At 49.3% G+C, this 24,664-nt stretch overlaps 1 protein-coding gene across 7 annotated transcripts in view; it reads right to left on the bottom strand.

The window, feature by feature from the left end:
* Positions 1-24,664, bottom strand: part of PLCL2 (phospholipase C like 2) — a 211,539-nt gene that overhangs the window by 86,934 nt on the left and 99,941 nt on the right. For all 7 annotated transcript variants that reach the window (XR_011561751.1, XM_019964638.2, XM_070771823.1 and 4 more), the window contains exon 2: positions 97-2,583. Coding sequence is in view for 6 of the 7 variants with exons in the window: in XM_019964638.2 (XP_019820197.2) it covers positions 97-2,583 (2,487 nt within the window). In the remaining variant the exon portion in view is untranslated. The remainder of the gene's footprint in view (positions 1-96; positions 2,584-24,664) is intronic.

The following is a 24,664-nucleotide window of genomic DNA, read 5'->3' as shown; positions in this document are numbered from 1 at the left end:
CTGGAATTCACGAAGTACTTTCGATCAGATACACAGCTGTTGGCTGGAACCCTCTAACAGCCTCCTGAGCCTCTGCGGCGGCGGACCCCGGCCTACCTGCATGTTCTCCCTGAGGTCCGTGGCGTCCCGGATCGGGGGCTGGGCGTTCTTGAAGACCTCGTCCACAGTTTTGATCCACAGCGTCCTCAGGGACGCGTACTCCCGGGACTTCTTCCCCTTCCGCACGGAGAGGCCCCTCTTGTGGGGCTTGCCGCCCCCTCTCCGGTTGGTGATGGCCACGTGCACGAACAGGGACGCGTGCGCCAAGACCTCGCCGGTCAGCGACTGCAGCTGCACATGGCGGTAGCCGGTCTGCAGGCACTCGAAGGGGATGGTGTACTGGCCGATGAACTCGTCGCCGATGTAGTCGTCGTCCAAGACCACGAAGCGCACCATGGCCAGCTCAGGGAGGTTGACCTGGAACTCGAAGCTCTCGTCGAAGATGGGCGCGTCCCCGTTCTGGTGCACGGTCCTCGTCCTCTGCTCGGCGCAGTCAGCGGGGATGCCGTGGATCTCCACGTACACGTACGGGTCCACCACGTCGCCCTTGGCGCCGGAGCCTTTGGGCTTGGGGAAGTTCTGCCCGCTGATGACCTTGATGTGGAGCAGCTGCGGGGAGACCCCCGGCACCGAGTCCTTGGTGTTGGCGCTGAAGAAGGAGACCTCCTCCCGCATGATGGCGGGCCGCAGCACGTAGCCGCAGTTCCCGTTCTGCCGGAACCAGCCCACGTTCAGGTCCATCATCAGCCCCGGGGTCTGGAAGTTCATGGCCACGATCTGACAGCCGCACTTCCAAAAATCCTGCGGGTTCATGTTGCTGGAGTCAATCCTCATCGGACTGGGGAAGACCCGGGCCAGAAAGCGCTTATTGTAATTGACGAAGTCCCCCGGGTTCTCGTTGGCGTACTTGCTGGCCAGCACTTCGTTGAAGGAGCAGACCTCCCAGTACTTCTGAGCCTGGAAGGACGCCTGGAACTCCTTGAACTGCACGGACTTGCAGATGCTCACCAGCTCCGACAGCTCTTTGCAGAGCTGGAAGCGCTTGGCAGGCAGGTGGTTGGCCGGCTCCGTGTTCTCCTTGCCCATCCTCTGGGACATCTCCGCCCCCTCATCCTCGTCGGTGACATCGCCCTCGACCCCGGAACAGCTGGAGGACAGCTTCTTCGCCTTGACGAGGATCTTCCCTTTCAGGACGTCTGGGGACGGCAAGTAAGACTCCTCGACGTTAGGTGACGTCGTGTACAGCTTGTCTCCTAAAATCTTCTTCATGTGCTGCACCATGACCTTCTGCTGTTTGATGGAACAGTGGTTTTCCAAACACAGGATGAGCGGGTACTCGGAAGCGAAGAAGGCATACTTGTTAATGATGTCGATGACACTGCGGAAGACGATCTGAGAGGTCATGGTGTGGCCCGTGTAAATCACAGGCTCGTTATCCGGCCCGTCCCAGACGTCCAACTCCACGCTCCGGCAACCCATTTTAAGAGCTCGGATGTACCCTGTGATATCAGAGGGGCCCCGGAACTGATCCTCGATTAAGTATGTGTTGTGAGATGAATTTATAAAGTAATGAGACAGAGGCTGCTTCATGTCCTGACAGACCTTCTTATGCTCTGGATCAAATATGTAACAGTCAGGTGACATAAGGTAGTTAGTGAACCCGTCTATGGAAAGCCAGCCCTTCTCCTGACCCTCTTTGGATGGCTCGTACTTGTGGATAATCTCAAGGCTTATTTCCTCATTTATGTGCGCCACGCCCTGCTCTGCCTCCAGAAACATCATCAGGTCCTTGGTATCAAGGAATTCTTTATTGCTTGAGAACTGAACTAAAAGGAAATAAATTTCAGGTCTAGTACAAAGCTCGTGGAAAACCTCAACAAACTCCTCCTTAGTGACATCAGTACCAGTTTTGTCCCTGGATTTATGCAGTTCTTTGAACTTAAGCTCGATTTTGCTTGTTTTTAAGCCAGGATTGAGATTCCTGATACACTGCACGGCACTGCACAGAGTTATATGTCCCAGGCCATCTACATCAATTTCACTAAACATCTGTGAAACCCAAGAAGTCCTCATGTTGTCCTGGCTACTTTCTAACATGTCAAGGGTATGTTTTCCATAAGAAATTAGGTACCGCAGTCCCGTGACCCATATGTTTGCAACATCTGCAGAGTTGGCAACCAAATCGAGTGACTCATAATTCTCTCCGTAGATGACCGAAAACGCACAGTCTTCGGATATCTGGTCGGAAACGCCATTGCTGCGGAATATGTCTGTATTTTTCCCCGTTCTCACTTCCTTGATGGACTTGATATCAATCTTGGCTTTCTCAGAATCCTTCTTGGATGGTTCCCACCTCAGGCTCTGCATGTCGGCATCCAGCAAGAAATACCGGTGGTAAATCCTCGAGTTGGAGCGGACCTTTTTGAGCTCGGAGCCCTCCACCATGGCGTTGATGCAGTCGCTGGCACTGCTGATCTTCTTCTCTGTGGGCATGCTGCTGAAGGAGACGGTCTTCTTCCGCTCCCGTTTCTGCTTTGTACCATCCTAGGAGAGAAAAGCCACCGTGGATTAGAAGCGCACAGACGTAGGCTTCTGTGTTCACGACTAGGAACAGAAATTTCATTTCCTTGGGAGAAAACCCATACTCAGGATTTCCTATTGTATGTCCCGTAATGCATGGCGCTCATTCACTTCTGAAGCTTAGAAGTGGCCTCTGTATTTACAGCCTAATGCTGCTGCTGCTAAGTCACATCAGTCGTGTCCGACTCTGTGCGACCCCATGGATGGCAGCCCACCAGGCTCCCCCGTCCCTGGGATTCTCCAGGCAAGAACACTGGAGTGGGGTGCCATTGCCTTCTCCGTTACAGCCTAATACAGACAGGTAAAAAAATAATTATGGAATAATTGCAATCCATAAATGTCAAGAGACACGACTTAAAAGCAAAACACAATAAAAGCTTGCATACAGAATTGGCCACATTGCAGGGCTCAGGGGGAAAATGGCCATGCAGGACTCGGTGTTCAGAAACTGAATTTAAGAAGGCCGTAGAAGGGTGTTAAGACCCGTGCAGAGCCCGAGTCACACACGGGTCACACACCCACTTAGCAGGCCCTGCTGCATACCCCTCTCCTAACCAGGCTTCTCAAAAGGCTGTCACTAAACCACTTGCCTCAGAATTCCCATGGAATCAGCTCTCCAAGCGGTGATGCCCCGGCATTTACATTTTAGGCATCACTCTAGGAAACAGGAATGTACAGTAAAGCTTAAAACCGCTCCCTAACCATGTGGACTCACTGAACTGTCTGGGCTGCGTCTGGAAAACTCGGCATGAGCCATTAAATTATGTGTTACATGAGTAGACCCTGGAATTCCAGCAGCAATTCCTGGCTTTTCAGAGTTTCAGATTAGTCATGCTCCTAAATACTTCAAATAGATATGGTTTTACTTCTGCCATTATGTTAAGTCTGGGTGGGAGCCACAGACTTCGGGTGGCGGTGCTTCTAAAATTCTGGACTTCGATTTATTAAAGCCTGCTCCTGTGCACCAGATAAGTGTCTAGAACAAGTCTCCTAACAGTAACAGACTGTTAACACTACCAGGAGAAGGCACTGGCACCCCACTCCAGTACTCTTGCCAGGAAAATCCCATGGACGGAGGAGCCTGGTGGGCTGCAGTCCATGGGATCGCTAAGAATCGGACACGACTGAGCATCTTCACTTTCACTTTTCACTTTCATGCATTGGAGAAGGAAATGGCAACCGACTCCAGTGTTCTTGCCTGGAGAATCACAGGGACGGGGGAGCCTGGTGGGCTGCCGTCTATGGGGTCGCACAGAGTCGGACACGACTGAAGCGACTTAGCCGCAGCAAGTGAGAACGTCAGGCAGCACCTACATCTATGGCGCTTTGCGTCATTCCTCAGCTTCCCTGCATGATGCGGTGGTGTCCACCATGAGGGGCTGACGCCACATCCATGTGTGTATTTAAGTTCTTTCCCTGTACAGACGTCTTAATTATTTTATTTTAAAAAAATGCTCAAATGGCCTCACTACATCTTTCACAGTTTAAACCTAAAACTTGATACTGCCTTTCAGGAGGTATATGAAATTAGTGATCAATTTTCAGTAAGTCATTATATTCATAAATAAGAAACAGAGAGAAAGACTGGGATTATATGACTTTCATGGCAATAAAGTAAAGAGCATGCAAAATCTCATACAAAGGCAAGGCATTCTAACTTTCCTGCCCTTGAGAGAATCTATTTTGAATAAAACTTCTACATTTTGAAAAGTGATTAAGCTATTCATTAGGTCTGAAATTTAAAACCACTTTTATTTTTCAAATACCTATACTTCGAAAAGCAATTTGCAGAAGTTAAGTAATTAAACTTTAAATCACACAGGTATCGTTTCCCTCAAAGTTTCAAAATGAACCAGAGAGGCTTTTGTGATATGAATGCCAAGATACAATAGAAAAGCTGGATGGCACAGTATTTCTTTACAGCTGTATGCTAGAACAATCAAGTGCAGAAGAGATTAAAACTGCAGTAATGGTATCCATAAGATATGCTGTACTATAGCTGTTCCAATCCTTTAAATCTAGATTGTATTCTATCTATTTAAGTTGGCATGAAATTAAGGTTATAACCAGCCATGCATAAGGGCATGAAAGAAATGCATGAGTTTCAGAGTGAGGGTTATCTTTACCTTCAACAACACGCTTTCACCTTTCATAAGGACAACACGCTAATTAAGTACATTTATAATTTTTATAAATCATATCTCAAAGCTGCCCCTAGTAAAAAGGAATCACAAAGATAAATGGAGGTACTGACCCACTTATTCACTGAAATAAGTATACAGCATTTTCTCAGCATTGTGATCATTTATTCTGCCATTCTCAACAAATCGCTTAACGCTGGACCACCACTTTCTAATTTATTACAACAACATGTTTGGAACCTCCTTGCTATTCAGAGGGAAAAGCCAAGTTTCAAAGCAGGTTAGTACCATCCTCGCGCGCTTGCATGCCCACATCCACGGGACAAGCGGTGGCTTCAGCTGCATCCTCGTGGCGGCAGAAACACGGCCCTGCTCCTCACAGGCTCTGCTGGGTGACTTCAGGGCTCTGACCCCGCCACAGGCACAAGACGGCCCCCCCCAAGTCCAGGCTGAGGCAGAGACCGCGCCTCCCTCCTTCCCCACCATCGGCTGTCGCCAAGAACCACCCCTGTTCTCTCTACAGCACATGGAGGCTGTCTCTCCCTCCCCGCCGGCAGACAAACCTATGAGAAAGCATCGCTGGAGAAGGGTGCGTGCCTAGAAACAACGGGGAGCTGGCGGGAGCTGGCCCTCATCCCGGGCGGGACCAGGACCCCTGGCTGGAGGCGGCGGCAGGACATGAGGGCACCCCGAGAAAGGAAGGGCGTGCACGCGGAGGGGGAGACCCAGGCCCCCGCCTGCCGAGTCTGCCCCAGAACCTTCTGTCTGCGGGAGTGCTCCAGGCCAGTGCTCGCGATTGGTCTGTTCACACTCTCTGTTTTCCTCCTGCTCCGGAGACTCTACCTTTCTAAGGACGAGCCCGTTTCCTCCGGCTAGTCCGTTTTATTGGCACAGAGCTGCTTGCAGTAGTCTCTTCTGATCTTCTGTATTTCTGCGGTGTCAGTTGTAATCTTTTTTCATCTCCAGTTTTATTGACTTGAGCCCTTTCCGTTTTTTTCCCGATGAGTCTGGCTGAAGGTTTACCCGTTTTATCTTTCCTAAGCAGTAGCCTGTAGTCTCTCTGATCTTCGCTATTGTCTTCCTCGCCTCTACTGTCCCAGAATCTTGGTCCCACTTGTATTTACTTCCACTGGTTTTCACTTTGAGCAGAGATCATGTGCCTCAGCTAAGCAGCTCGTCTGCAGCAGAACTGGAATCTGTTTTCTACGTTGCCTCTGAATGTTAGTGAGCTCAAATTTAAAGTTAAAAAAGTGATGAAACCCTATGTGCTACACCCACAGTTCCTTAACTAAAGGAAAACTAAACGCATACAACTTAGGTTCACTCAATCTCCTAACGCCAGAGTAAAAAGACACACTTTTCTGCGGAGATGGAGATGCCTCCAAATACTTTTAAAAACAGTACAGGTGAGGTTTCAGAACTGGCTCTGAGTGTTGTAAGCATGGTCCCCTGAGCTTCTGGGAGGTGAGAGCCACAGCCTGTAGATAGGCTTGGGCCACCGGTGCGCCTCTGCCGCTCCATCAGCACTCTTCATTCCAAGAGAAGGGACACAAACGTGAGGTCTCGTGTAGAAGAAAACCAGCTACCAAAAGAACCCGCCTGCGCGCCAACCCTGAAATTCTCAATTCTCAATACAGGATCACAAAATTCTGAGTGGGACAGAGGCTGAAAGATTCATTTATACATTTAACCCACACATATCGAGAATAACACTTCAGGACCAGGAACAATTTTGTGAAAGCAGCGAGCTGGAAAGAGGCCATAAGCAAGCTCTCCCGCAAGCTCTCCCGCACCACAGCGAACTCAGGAGGAGTGAGAACCTTTACAGAACTTATACCTAACATTATACAGGGAAGTGGCCACACAGAGCCCAGTGGAAAAACATACCTACTTCTAACAAGACTGCCTACTTTATGTAACAGAAGCTTGTCACTACCTTTTCGCCTCTAAAATGAGCGCTGATAGGGTATTTCAGAGGGCGCAGTCCGTAACAGGGGTGGGCGTTTCACTCTCATCCGGGAGTGAGGAGATACGCACACGGGCCTCACTCTCTTGCAGGCGCCAAGGGGCTCGGTTCCGACGCAACCACCAAGGCGCCTCCTGGAGAAGGGGATGCTCACCCGAGGAGCCGTAGCCTGGCCTCAAGGACCAGGAGCTGCTGCCCGGTTGGGAGCGACAGGCCTCCCGAGTCCCACGGCATTCCTCTTGTATGTCCTTCTTTTTTTCCTTTCAAAATTACTCATGTATTTGGGTGTGTCGGGTCTCAGCGGTGGCCTGCGGGGTCTTCCTTGCATCGGGCAAGACCTTTCGCTGCAGAGCACGGACCCCCCCAGTCATGGTGGGGCTCAGCGGTGGCCTGTGGGGTCTTCCTTGTATCAGGCAGGATCTTTCGCTGCAGAGCACAGACCCCCAAGTCATGGCGGGGCTCAACTGTGGCCGGCGGGGTTTTCCTTGTATCAGGCAGGATCTGCAGAGCACGGACCCCCAGTCATGGTGGGGCTCAGCGGTGGCCCGCGGGGTCTTCCTTGTATCAGGCAGGATCTGCAGAGCACGGACCCCCCAGTTGTGGTGGGGCTCAGTGGTGGCCCGCGGGGTCTTCCTTGTATCAGGCAGGATCTTCAGAGCACGGACCCCCAGTCATGGTGGGGCTCAGCAGTGGCCCGCGGGGTCTTCCTTGTATCAGGCAGGATCTGCAGAGCATGGACCCCGAGTCGTGGTGGGGCTCAGCGGTGGCCCGCAGGGTTTTCCTTGTATCAGGCAGGATCCGCAGAGCACAGACCCCCCAGTCGTGGTGGGGCTCAGCGGTGGCCCGCAGGGTCTTCCTTGTATCAGGCAGGATCTGCAGAGCGCGGACCCCCAGTCGTGGCGGGGCTCAGAGCTGGCCTACGGGCTCCTCAGTGCCTGGGCGTCAGCACCTGCAGCACGCGGGCTCCCACCTAGACCGCGTGCAGCCAAGCTGCTCCGAAGCACGTGGGATTCCTGCTCCCCAGCCCAGGATCGAACCTGCATCCCCTGCATTGCAAGGCAGGTTCTCAACTGCTGGACCACCAGGGAGGTCTCCCTCCTGTATTTCTAGCTGATTTCTTTCCATTTTCTGTTTGATTGCGAGAGACAGTGAAAGTCGCTCAGTCGTGTCCAACTCTTTGCGACCCCGTAGACTATACCATCCATGGAATTCTCCAGGTCAGAATACTGGAGTAGGTAGCCTTTCCCTTCTCCAGGGGATCTTCCCAACCCAGGGATTGAGCCCAGGTCTCCCACATTGCAGACAGATTCTTTACCAGATAAGCCACCAGGGAAGGCCGAGAACACTGGAGTGGGCAGCCCATCCCTTCTCCAGTGGACCTTCCCGGCCCAGGAATGGAACCCAGGTCTCCTGCATCACAGGCGGATTCTTTACCAGTGGGGCTATCAGGGAGTGTCTCAGTAAACACCACGAGAAAATGGCACATCAACACCGAGATTCATACCCCTGCAGAAGGTTCCTGTGTGGTTCTTGTGGGCGGCAGAGCCGAGGACAGACCAGCGTTTTCCCTTCTGGTTTGTGTGAGTTCAGTTATTTAATCTGATTTGTAAGTAACATTAGACAAGACTATGAGATCTTTATGTTTATTGAAGGGAGTCTGGGAATGAAAGCGAGTTTAGAAACACTGAGTTAGAGAAACATCTATCTTTAACAAAACAAAACACCCCAGAAGCAACTTGCAGCCCCATAAAAAGGCACAGCAAGGCCTGACCTTTCTGCAGCTCAATAACAATAGCTCTGAGTTGAAGGAATACGTCATGCTGGGCACATCAGGGTTACCTTGCAAGGTTTTCTCATACATCTTTAAAACTTTGATGTGCTCTCCAAGATGAGCAAAAAGGAAAAGAAAAGCAAAGATCTGGAGCAAAACCAGTCACTCGGAAGGTCATTTCACCACGTCAGATGAACCAACAAAGAATAAAATGACTTGAAGGAAAGCAAGGTACGGCCAACTGCTGCCTCCCGCTCACACTGAGGGGCCCTTTGCTGTGAGCGACAGAAAGCTGCTCGGCCCGCGGATGCACCCCTCACCGACCTGCTGATGGCTCGGGAGCCAGCGGGTGTCGGGACAGTCCCCATGGCAGGCGGGTCCAGCTCCGATGGCAGCTTCCGATGCAGAAAGCCGGAAGGGAACGCTGTTCCCACTTGGCAAGAAACAAACCAGGCTGTCAACAAAGTCACCACCTTTCTTACACCCATCAGAGAACCGTGGTCACGAGGGACCTGAATGCCAAGGAGTGGAAGCCCCTCTGAGGACAGGAAAGACACAGACACTGTCGTTTCACAGTTTGCAGAGCGCGGGAGGAAGTGGGGGCCGTCACGGAAGCGCATACGAGAAATCACTTACAATTGTAAGGAAACCCTGAAGGCCAAGTGCGTGCTGCTTACTGCATCAGCTTGGGTAACTGGGAGCCCCACACACAGGGGAGACGGCACTCCCAGGGAAGCCTCATGGGCTGCTCCCGAGGAAGATGGAGGCACAGCGGGAGGGAGCCCCTCTCCAGGGCCCAGGAATGCAGCAGGTGAAGGGGTCACCATGGAACTTGACCACTCCCCAAGCCCCGCTCCCATCCAGAAGCAAAAGCCTTAAGCCTAAGCCACAGTGGAAACTGCGGCAAGCCCGCTTTCCCCCTGGGCCACTCGGGGAAAGGCAGAAGCAAAATCTATCCACTTTTGCAGGCTCGTGGACCAAGACCTACCGCCCCTTGGATTGGGAAGCCTGCACCAATAACGCAGAACTCTGCCACCACCAGCAGAAGGGGGAAAGGCGCCATGGATACAGCAGAGCCTGGTGACTCAGGGAGCAGGACGGGGTGCCCACAAGGTCCCAGCCCTGAAGCCCAGCTGCACACGGCTGCCTAAGACTGAAACTAGATCGGGAGGACTGAGAATCCCCTTGAGTCCGGCAGAGGCCAAGCACCACGTAGTAAGCGGTGTACCCTGGGGCAGGTGCAAGACCACGGAAAGACACCTCTTTCTGACACATGCATCTGCAGCTGAAAGCCGATGGCAGAGCAGGAACCTCGTGTGACCCCCCCAGGACCCCAGTCCCCGCCTAGACACAAGGCCATGTTGGCATGGCCCGCAGGTAGAGGACTTTGAAGGAGTGGGACACTCAAGGTAACAATGGCAACTTAAAACACAAGCCCAGATCAGTTATTGACCAGAGTGACTCAACTTCCCCAAACAAGAAGGACCTAGAAGAAGAAGAGGCACGTTCACTTCTGAGCATAGATATTATTTACCTCGGTCTCCATTAAACATGATGTTTAGCATTCAATAAAAATTATACCACACATACACACACACACAAGGTAAGGAAAAAATCCACTGTTAAGAGACGAAGCAGTGAACAGTCAGGCTCAGAGGTAACCTAGACCTTTCAGACAGGGACTCTAAAACAACTCATGTTAATATACAAAAGAATGGGGGGCAGAGACAATATTCAGGAGCTATTCACGAAAATGGGCTATTTCAGCAGAAAGATGGAAACTAGAAAAATGAGTTAAATGGAAATGCTATTTAAAAACTCTAAATATCAGAGCTGATGAATTCCTTTGATAGGCTTATAAGCAGACTGAACATAGCCAAGAAAAGAGTCAGTAAACTTGAAAAGGTGTCAACAGAAATTATCCAAAATAAAACACAAAGAGATTTTAAAAGTAAAAAACGTAAAACAGCACACCCCAGAGTTGTTGCAGAACATTTGTGAAAACTGAGTCCCAGGAGGATAAGAGAGACACAGCATGAGAAGAAATAATGTCCTAGAATTTCCCAAAATTAGATCCAAGAAACTCAAGCACGATGATACATACATGCGCTCCTGGATTTATCTTACTGGAGTCAAATTGCTGAAAACACATACAAAGAGAAAAGTTTAAGGTGGCCAGAGTAAAAAAGAAAGTGAAATACCGAGGAACGGAGGTAGGAACTACCGTTCAAACGGATCACAGGTGACCCACTCACATCTACCCAATACCGAGGAACGGAGGTAAGAACTAGCGTTCAAATGGATCACAGGTGACCCACTCACATCTACCCAATACCGAGGAACGGAGGTAAGAACTAGCGTTCAAATGGATCACAGGTGACCCACTCACATCTACCCAATACCGAGGAACGGAGGTAAGAACTAGCGTTCAAATGGATCACAGGTGACCCACTCACATCTACCCAATACCGAGGAACGGAGGTAAGAACTAGCGTTCAAATGGATCACAGGTGACCCACTCACATCTACCCAATACCGAGGAACAGAGGTAAGAACTAGCGTTCAAATGGATCACAGGTGACCCACTCACATCTAACCAATACCGAGGAAAGGAGGTACAAGCTATCGTTCAAACGGATCACAGGTGACCCACTCACATCTACCCACAGGCTGTCTACTAGATCTTGCTTGCAAATGTGCTACATGCAACGAATACTCTGATGAGAAAACGGATTCTCTTTTAAAGGGCGGTAGCCCCTATATTTCCTTCTAATTCCCCAGATGAAGGTGTCCCTAATGAAAATGTAGGTCTGTAAGGAGTCACAGGTGAGTTTCAGAGGCTGCACAAAACTGATTGAATTCTGAAAGTAATTTGCAAACCCATCTCACTTCTTCTAAGAAGTTTAGAATCTTGGCCTTATTAACATAAATTTTAGAAGATAAAGGAAAAGATTTATCATTTCGTAAGAAAGAATGTCAACCTTAAATGTTAAAGGCAAAGGATAAAAGTTTTATAGGATTGTAAAGGTAATTTTAAGGTTATCCAAAAGAGAAATGATGGACTAAGAGACAGGAAAGGGAAAACGACATCATTTATGGATATAAGTAATGGAATTTTGCTAATTAAAAACAGCAAAGTCAATCAATCGCAAAAGAGCTCTTATTTATAGCTGTGAAATGGTCTTTATTCCAAGGCAGAACAAAATAATCCAGCAGTCTATAGACTTTCTAGTTTAGGAATTACCCATGGAAATGTGATGGGCCACAGATGGGAGCTAGCATTGCATGCTCTCCATCCCTCAGATTTCCCACCTGTAAAATAGGGATTAAAAAATGCCTGCACCCCACGTGTTATTTACAGTCCCCGCTTCATAGGGTTGTTATAATGATAATATGAGGTCATACTGGGAAAGTTCTCTAAACACTGCCTGAATTTTTATATACTCTATGTAAGACCCCGCTTAACTGCAAGGAGATCCAACCAGTTCATCCTAAAGGAAATCGGTCCTGAATATTCATTGGAAGGACTGATGCTGAAGCTGAAACTCCAATACTTCAGCCAGCTGATGCAAAGAACTGACTCATTGGAAAAGACCCTAGTGCTGGGAAAGATTGAAGCCTGGAGAAGTGGACGACAGAGGATGAGATGATTAGATGGCATCACTGATACGATGGACATGAGCCTGGGTCAACTCCAGGAGTTGGTGATGGACAGGGAGGCCTGGCATGCTGCAGTCCATGGGGTCACAAAGAGTTGGACACGACTGAGCGACTGAACTGAACTGAATAAATACATTTCAGGCTGAAAGAACTTCTTCATCAAAGAAGAATAAACACTATCATAAATGTGTCACTGCCGTACTCTAATCACCTAGGATTTGTGGAACGTTAGTCCCATCCCAGAGAAGGCGATGGCACCCCACTCCAGTACTCTTGCCTGGAAAATCCCATGGAGGAAGGAGCCTGGAAGGCTGCAGTCCATGGGGTCGCGAAGAGTCGGACACAACTGAGCGACTTCACTTTCACTTTTCACTTTCATGCATTGGAGAAGGAAATGGCAACCCACTCCAGCGTTCTTGCCTGGAGAATCCCAGGGACGGGGGAGCCTGGTGGGCTGCCGTCTCTGGGGTCGCACAGAGTCGGACACGACGGAAGCGACTGAGCGGCAGCAGCAGCAGCAGCCCCTCCCAGAAGATCAGGGTGCACAGCACTCTCTCTGGGCCTTGTTTAACTGAAGCCACTACTTAACGCTACCGTAGAAGTTTCCAGCACAACCAAATGGATGCGATGCACAAGATACCTTGAGAACCTGGCAAAACAGCCAAACGCCATGTCAAAATGAAGCTTCAGAAGGCTGTACTCTCCTTGTCAAGAAAGAACAAAGAAATAAGTCCTTTCTTAAAAATAACCTGTTAATTTTAAATCCCATCAATTTAGCGACACTTACAATTTAACTCACATATAATTATTCACATATAAAAACTGCTGGGCTTCCCTGGTGGCTCAGTGGTAAAGAATCTGCCTGCCAATGCAGGAGACACGGGTTCGATTCCTGGTCCCGGAAGATCCCACACGCTGCGGAGCAACTAAGCCCCTGCACCACACCTGCTGAGCCTGTGCTCTGGAGCCCGGGAGCCCCGACCACGGAGCCCACGAGCCACAGCTACTGAAGCCGGGGCACCCGTGAGCCTCAGCAGAAGCCACCGCAACGAGGAGCCACACACCCCAACTGGAGAGTAGCCCTGCTCACCGCAGCTAGGGAAACGCCTGTGCAGCCTTGAAAGACCCAGCCAGCCAAATCATTTTTTAAAGTTTTGAAGCAATGATCCCCATAATAGTTTTATCTAAGAAATAATCCAATGACCACTCAAAGCACCCTCTGATCAGAATTTTTCAGATGATTCCTTCTTCCTCATACTCCCATATCATTTCCTACAGTGTTCAAAACAACTACACGTAAAGAAGATAGAGTCCCAGTTCCTGTAAAATGAAGTTTTCCAGGTCAGATTAAAGCTTCCAAATCATTCAATGCAATAGTTTACACCTGCTTTTAAAACACTGGGGTTTTAATTATAAAATCAGTGGACCATAATGGAATATAATACTTTCAAGACAACATTCTTTTGGTGAAACACTTTCTACTGAATAAACAAACTATTTATTCAAAGTAAATTTACAAAACCGTCATCTATATATGTGTCAAATGTAAACTGCAATAAAATTCATTGGTTTTCTCCAGTAATGGAAACCTTAAGGGTGAGTAGTGAGCCCCTGTAAACTACACTTGTGCTACTCTACATTCTAGCGAAAATACTCATACTAATGAATTTCAACTCATAATCTGTAATAACGGTGCTTAAGTGGCCCACTCTGAAACCTGTCCGTGTTTCTCAGCTGTGTATATGATAATTCCTTATTTAGCACATTATAAAGCCTGCGGACCACAGGCTTCCTATACTGCAGAGCTATTTTGAGATGTGGTTATATAACCTTAGTTGTTAATAACCGTCTGCTAAATCATACTGAATTTTAAAAGGTATGCAAGTCGAATCACGTAATGTGAGTTCTTAGCTACTAACTTGAGTACCTTCTCAGTCACAGCTTTCCCCCTAAATCGTGCTGATTTTTCACAACGTCAGAGTAGCTTAGGAGGAAGAATTCATTTTCCTCATTTTTTAATCCTCACATCCATCACTGCATTGAGAGGAAGGTGATGGCAGTCCAGGGCAGTCAAGAGTCAGAAGCAAAGCTTCTGCAGAGATCCGCGTGCAGGAAAAGCTACTCTGTGGGCTATATCCATCACAACAAAGAAGACAGCAGATCCTTCAGTCAGGGATTTTAATAATTCCACAGCTACTTTAAAATTAAAAGTCTAAAGGAAAATTGCTTCACCAACAGTATTTTTATGCCACCCTCTTGCTTATTATTTTCTATCTTATCTTGAAGGGAAAAAAAAAAAAAACCCTTCTTTCAACCTTTTTTTTAACCCAATGGTTTATTTGCATATGAAATTAGTGTATGTGTTGTGGGGTGGGAGTATCAGGGGGAAAAAAAGCACAAATCCTACAAAAGGGAAACAGCTTTCCACAAAATATTCTTTTCAGTCCCAAGCCATTCATGTCCCTGTAGTAGTCCAGGCCTCAATGCTGTGTCTTCTCCAAACTCATAGAGTATTTATAGTCTCTGCCTCCGAATTTGACACTTAATTATAGCCAGATCTCCAGCTGTTTTATGTGGGTTAGTCTTATCTACTCAAATAGAAAGTAAACTTTCTGCAGGAATGGGCCATATCTTATATTCTATAACCCCTGGCTGGACCAATTCAAGCAGTCAGAACAGTAACACCTTCTGATGAATTTTTATCTCAGTGATAAAGGGGTCAATCCAACAAGAGGATATGACACTCGTAAATATGCATGTACCCAACACTGGATGGAGCACCTAAATATAGAAAGTAAGTTTCAACAGACCCCAAAGAGAGAAATACACAGCAACAGAGTAACAGTAAGGGACTTTAATACCCCATGGTTCATCAATGGGTAGATCTTCCAGATGGAAAGTCAATAAGGAAACATTGTTCTTAAACGGCACCTGAGACCAGATGGACTTGAGGGATACCTAACAGAGCACTCCATCCAGAAGCAACAGAACACACACTCTTCTCAAACGCACATGGAACATTCTCCAGGGCAGGTCACGTGCTCGGTCACAAAACAAGACTTAATAAATTTAAGAGTGAAATCGTATCAGGTATCTTTTCTGACCACCATGGTACAAAACTAAAAATCACTTACAGGGAAGCTTTACAAACATGTGGAGATTAAACAATATGCCACTGAACAACTGTTGGGTCAAAGAAGAAATAAAAAATACCTGAGATAAATGAAAATGGAAATACAACAGACCAAAATTTATGGGATGCAGCAAAAACAGTTTTAAGAGGGCACTTCATAAGCACAAATGGCTACATTAATAAGAACGATTACAAATAAACAACCTAACTTCACACCTCAAGGAACTAGAAAATGAAGAGCAAACTAAAAACAAAGTTGGTAGAAGGAAACAGCGAAGAGGAGAGCAGAAATAAAGGAAATTGACATTAAAAGACAACAGAGAAGATTCACGAAACTAAGAGCTGTTTTATTTTATTTTTTTAAGATAAACAGACCTTGAGCTAGACTTGCCAAGAAAAAAAGAAAGACAACTCAGATAAAATCAGAAATCAATGTTACAATAGATAACACAGAAATACAAAGGAAGAGTTTGAGGATTGGTGTCAATTCTTCTCCAAATGTTTGGTAGAACCAGTGAAGTCATCTGCTTCTGGCCTTTTCTTTTGTTTGGAGATTTTCACAAATTCAAAGCACTTATTTAAAAAAAACAACAAAGTGCTTTTCATTTACACGATCTCATTACTGACCAGTCTGCTAAACTGTTTGTTTATTTATTTATAAATTAAATACATGTGCTATCTATTAACAGATTGTACATGCTGGAAAACATTCACAAAATTAAACTGAAGTCCTAATATTTCCTTCCATGCTTGCCCAACCTAGCAACTACTGCTATAAACCATGAGTCCCACGCTCAAGGCCCATAAGGCTTTGGAGGCCCCTTCCCTGTCCTGCAACCCTCAGCCAAAAATCCCTACAGCTCTTCTCCAAGGATCCCCAGTCTCCAGCTGGGCTGGGGGCTCCATGCCTCCCCTTTCTTCCAGGTCTTCACTCAGGTTTCTGGACAGACCCCTCCAACACGCTGCCTGCTGGTGGATCTGCCCTCTGCCACTCACTCCACTCTGCCCTCGAGAAGGAGTGACAAGTGCAGAGACCCCGAGGCTCACACGGGCCTGAGCACGCCAGCGCTGAAACGTGGCCAGAGCGGCTGCAGTCAGCTGGAGGAGCCTGAAGGAGGCCATGGGGAGGCGCAGAGGCCAGACCCTGCAGCATCTTACAGGAAGGCGTCTGGATGTCACCCTAAGAGTAGCGGCTTAAAGGAGAGCTTTGTGGTCTGATTTACTCTTTTAAAACGGTGCCCAGAGGAGAGTGGATTAGAAAGAAGTAAGAGTGGAGACAGGGAGATGTTCGTGGTGAAAAGACAACCACAGAACCCCAGACAAAGCATGGTGGTAGCTGGGACCACAGTGGTGACGGCAGAGCTGGAGAGAGAGAGACGGTTTCAAGATGACTTAAATGACAGAGCTGACGACACCCGCTGGCAGACTGACACGGCACACGAGTGAGACGGAGGAATCGGAGATGACTGCCAAGCTTCTGGCTTGATCAAATGGTGCGTGATAACGCCACTTAGTTAGATGGGGAAGACGAAAGAGTAGTTTTTTGAGTGGGGAGATCAGTAGTTTTATTTTGAATATGGTAAGTTTGAGATGCCTCTAGATATCCAAGTGAAGATGTCAATTATGTGGTTAAATATATGAATCTGGAAATCTGGAGAGAGGCCAAGCCTACAAATGTAGGAGAGAGGCCGTGTTAGGCCAAGCCTACAAATGTACAAGCCACAGCACTTTGATGGCCCCAGGAAATTACCCAGTGAAGGAGGAGAGTCTGAAAAGATGGCCTCGGATGTAACCTGATGCATTCTAGTAATTTAGGTTGGGTACAGAAAAGAGGGACTAGCAAGAGAGGCAAGAAAGCAGAAGCTAGAAACGTAATTTCTAGTATTCTGGAGGTATTATAGCGGCCAGAATACTGTGGTATTATAACAGCCAGAAAAAAAGTGTCTGTATAAGAACAGTCAATGACGCTCCTGAGAGGTTAAGATCGAGAAAGGGAAGCTTGCTCAGTATCAGCGTAGCTCTCCACTTTCTTACAGTTGCTGCTTGCATAATACATTTTCTCCCATCCTGTTGCTTTCAAACTATTTTTATATTTGAATCAGAAGTATAGACAGCATATAGCTGCATCTTAAAAAAAAGAAAAGCCCACTCTGACAATCTCTGCCTTTGAGTGTATTACACAACCATTCGCATTTAATGGTGTCCCTGATACAGCTGGACGAACCTCCGCAACCTTCTCTGCTGTATGTCCCGTCTTTGCACCTCTCTAGCCCCGTTATAATGCATTCTTTGATGTTAAGTCAGTGGTATGTGCTTGAGATCAGGAAGCACAGAACTTTTGTTGACCCTGGCAAGAGCAGTTTCAGGGTAGTAACAGAGGCCAGAAGGCCTCTAGCGTGAGCTGGAGGCAGCGGTTAATAAGCAATGCAGCCGGTGAGTGCAGTTACCTGGGCAAAGGAGGAGCCAGGGAAAGGAATCAGTGGTTATAGCACATGAGTTTTTTTTTTTTACTCAGAGATTTCTGTGCTGAAGGGATCTATTCAGGAAAGAAGAGAAAAGGAATGATCCTGGAGAAGGGAACAGATCTCTGAAGGAGCAAACTCCTTAGCGAAGCAAGAGGAGATGGGACCCTCACCAGCTTACCCCAGGGATGACTCTGAGTTGGACCCTGGGGAAATGTGAAGGGAGAGGAGTTTAATCAGAAAGAACAGCAGATGCAAAGGCAGGAGACGGGACAGAGCCTGCAATGTCTGAAGAAGCTCGGGGGCGCTGGGGAAAAGGGAGATAAGGGGAGGCAGGCAAGAGAAGAGCCCTGCAGCACTCCAGGAAGCAGCAGCCCTGGGGAGGACTCGGGCCTCCTCTGGGAGGACCTCTGCAGCCCGGAGCGCACATGTCAGAGCCACGGATGAAGAACTAGCAACAGGTACCAAGCTGATAACCCAGGGCACGTCTTGTGTGCAAAGACAAGTCACCACCTGCTGTAAAAGGTCAACACATCAAAAGAGGCCTCATTCATTTTACAACTTTAAGAATCAACAGCCCATTCACGTAGGTATTTCTGCCTTCACAGCCTAAAATAACTGAGCTAAAGGATATAAAACACTTAAATATTTATGAACCCCCCCAAATGAATGAATGAACTCAAAGATTACTGCTTACAGGCTCATCACTTCAAACACCAGAGAGAAAGCTCTATCCTTTTAAAATGACTTTTTAAATAGTTATAGTTATCTCAAAAAGTTATACTTGTTATAATCCAAATTTTTTCCCTTCCAGTTTTCTTGAGCTATAATTCCATCCCCAGCACTGTAAAAGTTTAAGGTGTTCAACACAGTGATTTCGCTTATGTACATCATGCAATGATTACCACAGTAAGTTTTTTAAAAATTATTACTATTGAAGTTCCTTATTTGTTGAAAAAAATTTAAGTTATAGTCCATTTCCAACTCACCACTTTTCTATATAGAGGTGTTGTATGCAAATACAAGATTTTCTAACGCAAACAGCTGCTGACATGTCACAAACACAGCTTCCCTATGGGCCACAATGGTGGTGGCTGAGCCGCTCGGGCGTGTCCGACTCCTGCGACCCCATGGACTGCAGCCCGCCACGCTCCTCTGCCCATGGGATTCTTCAGGCAAGAACACTGGAGTGGGGTACCCTTTCCTTCTCCAGGGGATCTTCCTGACCCAGGAATCGAACCCAGGTCTCCTGCATTGCTGGCAGATGATTTACCAACTGAGCTATGAGGGAAGCAACAGTAATCACTTGCTCTCTGTCATGCCCAAAGGCAGGCCCATTCTTTTAAATTAAAAGCTACACTTGGGTTAAGAAATCAATAGTAATGCCAATGCCTACATGGCAGGAATCCATAAGGCTCGAGCGATTAATCCAGAGCATTTGGAAAGCAGAGCGATGCCAATTTGGATGGCAGAAGGTCTGGTCCTGCCATTTCCCCTGAACCAGCCAGGACCCTTTTAAAACCACGAGTCCCTTCCAAATTAATTAGCTCATCAAACTGAAATGAAAAGCAGTTTTACAACCCAGCAAAATCTCATCATTAATGCATTTTACATGGCCTGTGCCGCCAGTGACTAACGCAGTCTCAGGCTTCCGGGACATCTCGCATCACCATTTCCACCCCTCGCTGCTGTAAGCCCCAAGTACTGAGATGTGACAAGATACCAATGCACAATTAATCACGCAGCAGGTACAAAATTCACCCCAAACGCAGCTTCCCACAGCTGATTCAGGTTTTAAATACTACAAACACAGAACACACTATTAGCAGAGGTCTCTGCATCATACTGTCTTGATTACAAAACCAAGAAGCTCGAGCAATCTTACAAAGTAATGCTGCAGACTTTCATCTGAGATAGGGAACTAGAAGCGCTTTTTATTAACATGCTTCAGAATTCTGGTGTGAGAATGAAATATAGGCATTTATCAGGCACGCATACCTTTATGAATTTCTGCTAGCCTAAGCTAAAAATGCCACATTTAATTAAACTGCATTTTATTTCACTAAAGTTATCCAGAAGTAAAAACCAGGACTCCTTCTGGGTCTACATGTCCTCAGTCGAGTCCGACTCTGTGTGACCCCGTGGACATTATTCTTGGTCTACTTGCAAACTAATCTCCCAAAGCCCTTCTTAAGTGAGATGCAGTTTTTACTCCAAGAATTTGGCTGCGATACCAATTACCCCCACTTCTAAACAGTGCTTAGATTTCTGAGGGTTTTGAAGGTGAACCCTTCAGTTCATTTTGCAACCCTGCCCTGATTCACCAAGGCCCCACGGAGACTCTGGAGAAAGGGTGCCAGGAAATGCAGCAGTAGCCAAGGCTTCCACAGGAGGGCCAGCACCCCCAAACCCAGGGACAGCCAGGACCACAGCAGGGCCAGCACCCAGATCCTAGGGACGGTCATGACCACCAGCAGGGCCATCACCCCCAGACCCCAGGGACAGTCAGGACCACCAGCAGGGCCAGCACCCCAGAGACCCTGGGGACAGTCAGGAATACTGGCAGCTGCTGGACTCCACTGCCCCAGGGCACAGTGACATGAAACCGGGGCATATGTGGGTCACAGCGGGAGGTTATTTTTAACGCATATATATGGAATCCAGAAAAACTGGTATTGATGAACGTATTTGCAAGGCAGGAATGGAGACACAGGTGTAGAGTGGACTGTGGACGCAGCGGGGGAGGGACCGAGGGCCACAGAAGGGGAAGGTGGCATCGACATATGTCCACCATCGGAGTCAGGTGGACAGCTGCGCAGGCTGCTCTGCAGCCCCGGGAGCCCCGTCTGAGATGACCTGGAGGGGGTTCTGGGGAGGGGAGGGCGGTTCCGGGGAGGGATGTGTGTGTGATTACGGCTGATTCGCACTGCTGTATGGCAGAAACCAATGCCATGTCATAAAACTTAAAAAAAGAAAAAACCTGAAAACTAAATAAGCATGCCACCACAATAGGGCCTGTCCTGGGCAAGCTGAAATCCACGCTTACCCTCCTTGAAAATGACCCTGTGAGTAACGTGCGGCATCCTCGCTAAGTGCCGGGCACTGGGGATCCAGGTGGAACCAAAGTCTACGCCCAGCTTCAGGCGTGTCCGTCCTGGCCGGCAGGCCGGCCGCCAGTTGGTCATGACCCCCGTCCCCTGCACTGGCAGGCAGGTTCTTAACCACTGGGCCACCCGGGAAGCCCTGCCGCTGCCGCCTCGAATCCGAGGACGTGCGCCGGGCGTCCCTTTGGGGATGGGGGCCCATCCTCTGGCTGGGGCTTGTTTCTCGAGGATGCCACGGTTGTCTGCATCCTTGGTCCTGCTGGGGGTGGACCCTCAGCCCCACCCACTGCCTGCCCGGCCGCCCTGCGTCCTCGCCCAGCTCGTGGCTGTGATCGAGGCAGGCAATTGGCCCCGTTCCTAGCTGTGCAGAGCCCTGCTCTTTCACGACCCCCAGGGGCCCAGGCCACGCCATGCTCCCGCACACTGCTGGGTGGGTCCCCGTTCTCAGCTGGTGCCTCATCCACAACTTGGCCTGAAGTGAGACGAACAGGAGGGACACTCTGCTGGAGGTAACAAACGGAGTGGGTGAGCGCAGTGCCAAGGGGCCATGCCAGGGCAGCCTGCCCCCTTCACGAAGGGGTACAGTTGGTGGAAGGACATGTTTTAGGGGGAGCAGGGGTTCTTGGAGATGGTGTGAGGTGGGGTCAGGGGGCCGATGGCTGGGCTGTTCCAACTGACCATCTCAACCGACCCTGGGGAAGCTCCCCCAGCAGTCAAATCATGCCCCTCGCCCCATGAATGTGCACTGTGGCTCTCACTGCAAGTCCAAGCACGATGTATTATACGCATACGACATCATCCCTATCACCGGCGTCACCATCAACCATCTAGGACTCTCCCCCGTCACCTCAAAACCCACCTCTTCAAGTTCAAAAATGTCAACTGCTGTTGAGTTGGTCTGTAGCTCATGGCATGTGAGAAACGCACCTAGCAATTAGATGACCTGAATGTTCATCTTTTAATCTGATTTGAGGCATCCCCCCCTCCCCCAACAGGATGTAAAGTTCACGTTGGTTTCCTGGAAATTATAAAGGCAACAGGGAAATCACATTCTCTTCTCTGAGAAGAGCCGGACACATTCTCTTCTCTGAGAAGAGCTGGAGCTTCAGCTGAGCCACGTTTATTCCAATTATCCATTTGTTTTTCAAGTAATTTGGTTCTGCTTTTAAAAGCATTCGTGTAGAGCGGTTTTTAATTTAATAAGACTAGAACTTGAGACCGAGGGCTTTTCAAAATAAGACAGGATTAGGAATGTGCAGAAAATCCCATGGGTGGAGGAGCCTGGTAGGCTGCAGTCCATGCGGTCGCGAAGAGTCGGACACGACTGAGCGACTTCACTTTCCCTTTTCACTTTCATGCATTGGAGAAGGAAATGGCAACCCACTCCAGTGTTCTTGACTGGAGAATCCCAGGGACGGGGGAGCCTGGTGGGCTGCCGTCTATGAGGTCGCACAGAGTTGGACATGACTGAAGTGACTTAGCAGCAGCAGCAGCAGCAGGAATGTGTGGAAGGCAACTTCCACGCAGCCTGGCCCGGTGCTCCCCAGCTGTCTCTGCTCTCGCAGCCCCCCGGCCCTGGACGACAGTGGCAGGCCTTGAGTTAGGTCGTGCAGTGGAGGTTTAGTGAACTGACGCTCTTTATGAATTATTTGAGACAAGACGACATTTCAAAAAGGATGAAGAGAGTCAAGCGAGGCTGGCGCCTGGGATGACCCCTGGCCTGGGCAGGGGTCAGAGAGGACCAGATCGCGCCCCGCCCCGGTCACCCAGCTGCACATGGGGCCCACCCGGTACCGACGGCCCACCACACCCAGTGCTGTGCGGGTAAGGGGTGCTGGGCTGAGCTCCGCCGAGCGGCGCCGATAAACAAGATCCCTCTGAAGCCTCCACTCTGCGAGGCAGGGGCCTACCATCCCAGTTCAGAGGTCGGATGCTTGCCCAGGCAGATGGCAAGGTTCCTCCCCAGGCCCCCTCCTCCTGCACAGCGCAGAGCTGGCCCTCCACCCCTGGGCCCGCTGGACAGCGCTGGGAGGCTCCGACAGGCCTGCGGGGGGTGAAGCTGGCTGTTTCCCTCTCCCCCTGCCCCCGCGGGGCATCCACTCTTCGTCCCCAGGGCCCCAGACTCCACACCCAGCCGCCCTGTCCCTCTCCCTGCAGGTCGGGATGCTTTCCGCACTTGCTGACCTCTGGATGGCTCTCTGTCCCCCTTGGAGGCCTGCGGTTCTTCCAGCAACTATCACAACTCCCCCCGACCAAACACTCAAGGAGAGCCCTGCTTCTCTGTTGGGACCCCAAGGGAGTCGGGGCTTGAAGCTGTAGCTCTGAGAGCACTGCCCACTCCCAACGCTGTGTGGCCAGTCCCCCGCTCTCCTGGGGGATCCACTGCTCCGCCAGCCCCCGCTGGGTGAGACCACAGCCCAGGGGACTGGCTGGAGGCCTCGGCAAGGGCCAGAAGCCTCCTGAATCCTCTGCCACCAGTTTTATAAAATGAGGAAAGTAACAGTGTGTGCGTTAGTTGCTCAGTCGTGTCTCTTTTCGACCCCATGGACTGTAGCCCGCCAGGCTCCTCTATCCATGGGATTCTGCAGGCAGGGATACTGGAGTGGGTTGCCGTGGCCTCCTCCAGGGGATCTTCCCGACCCAGGGATTGAACCCAGGTCTCCCACATTGCAGGTGGATTCTTTACTGTCTGAGCCACCAGGGAAGCCCTAGGAAAGTAATTACCTGTCTGTCCTTAATTGCTTGGAAGGCTTGGTACTAAATATGAAACTGCTGTGGCAGCTGACTTTCCTAAGACTCTTCCATCACCTGATGGGTCGTCAAGTCTTAATCACTGGGATGACTGGTCAGTGCAAAAGGAGCTCACCTGAAATGAACCCCCAAATTAAAGTCGTGGACCTAAATGGGTACAAGTTACACAAAGCTTCCTTCTAAGCGCTCTCTGCAGGCTCACAAACGCCTCTTTCTCCTGTAACAAGAGGGAAGTGGGTTGGCCGAAGGTCCCCGCGGTGTCTGCACACGGCAAGGCCGTGTGGCCGCCTCACCCGGGGCTGATTTCCCCACCGCAGCTTCCCGTGCAGCGACCCTCTCCTGGGCTGAGAACACAGTGCCTGGCAACCGCGCCTGCTGCCCAGAACCACCACAGAGGGTGCCCAGGCAGCGCAGCCCTGCCTGCAGAGGCCCTGGAGGCCCACAACAGAAGTCACGTGGACGCCACGAGGCTGATCTCAGCGCTCCTGCTGCCATTAGCGTCACCAGCCTTCTCTCCTGCAGTGAACGCTTATGAGGGTTTGGTGAGAGCTTTCGCCTCCACCGTACCCTCCCCAGACAGCTGGCCTCCTGGACGCCGGGCCTCACTTCCAGCTGCCAGCATCGCTGGCCGATGACTTGCCTGCCCTGCTTCCCCTCCCGTTCTTTTATGTCGATTCTAAACATGTGGGAACCTTTGTTTCATTTTTACTACCATTATTTTTTAATCACACTTGTGAAAAAAAAAAAACTGTGCTATCTTGCCATATATTTACATAATCATGGGCCAACTAAAGGGCTGATGAGAAATACAGGCTCTGATTTCCTATCCTGTTAGACTCTGACTGCCATCATCTGCTGCGGTTACAAACACAAGTGTTTAGGGGGAAAATACTGAGTGATCTCTGGGCAGACGGACGCTCTCCCTTGGTGACACCCCTGGAAGGAGACAGACACTGTCCAGCTTAGTCGCGCCAAAAAGTATGAGAGTCACGTGTGTAATGTAAATTTTTCTAGCAGCCACCTTAAAAAATGCACACACAAAAAACACATGAATAAA

Source organism: Bos indicus, chromosome 1 (genome assembly GCF_029378745.1).
Source record: "Bos indicus isolate NIAB-ARS_2022 breed Sahiwal x Tharparkar chromosome 1, NIAB-ARS_B.indTharparkar_mat_pri_1.0, whole genome shotgun sequence".
In the NCBI taxonomy this organism is placed as follows: domain Eukaryota; kingdom Metazoa; phylum Chordata; class Mammalia; order Artiodactyla; family Bovidae; genus Bos; species Bos indicus.
This window is presented reverse-complemented; position numbering and strand designations above follow the sequence as displayed.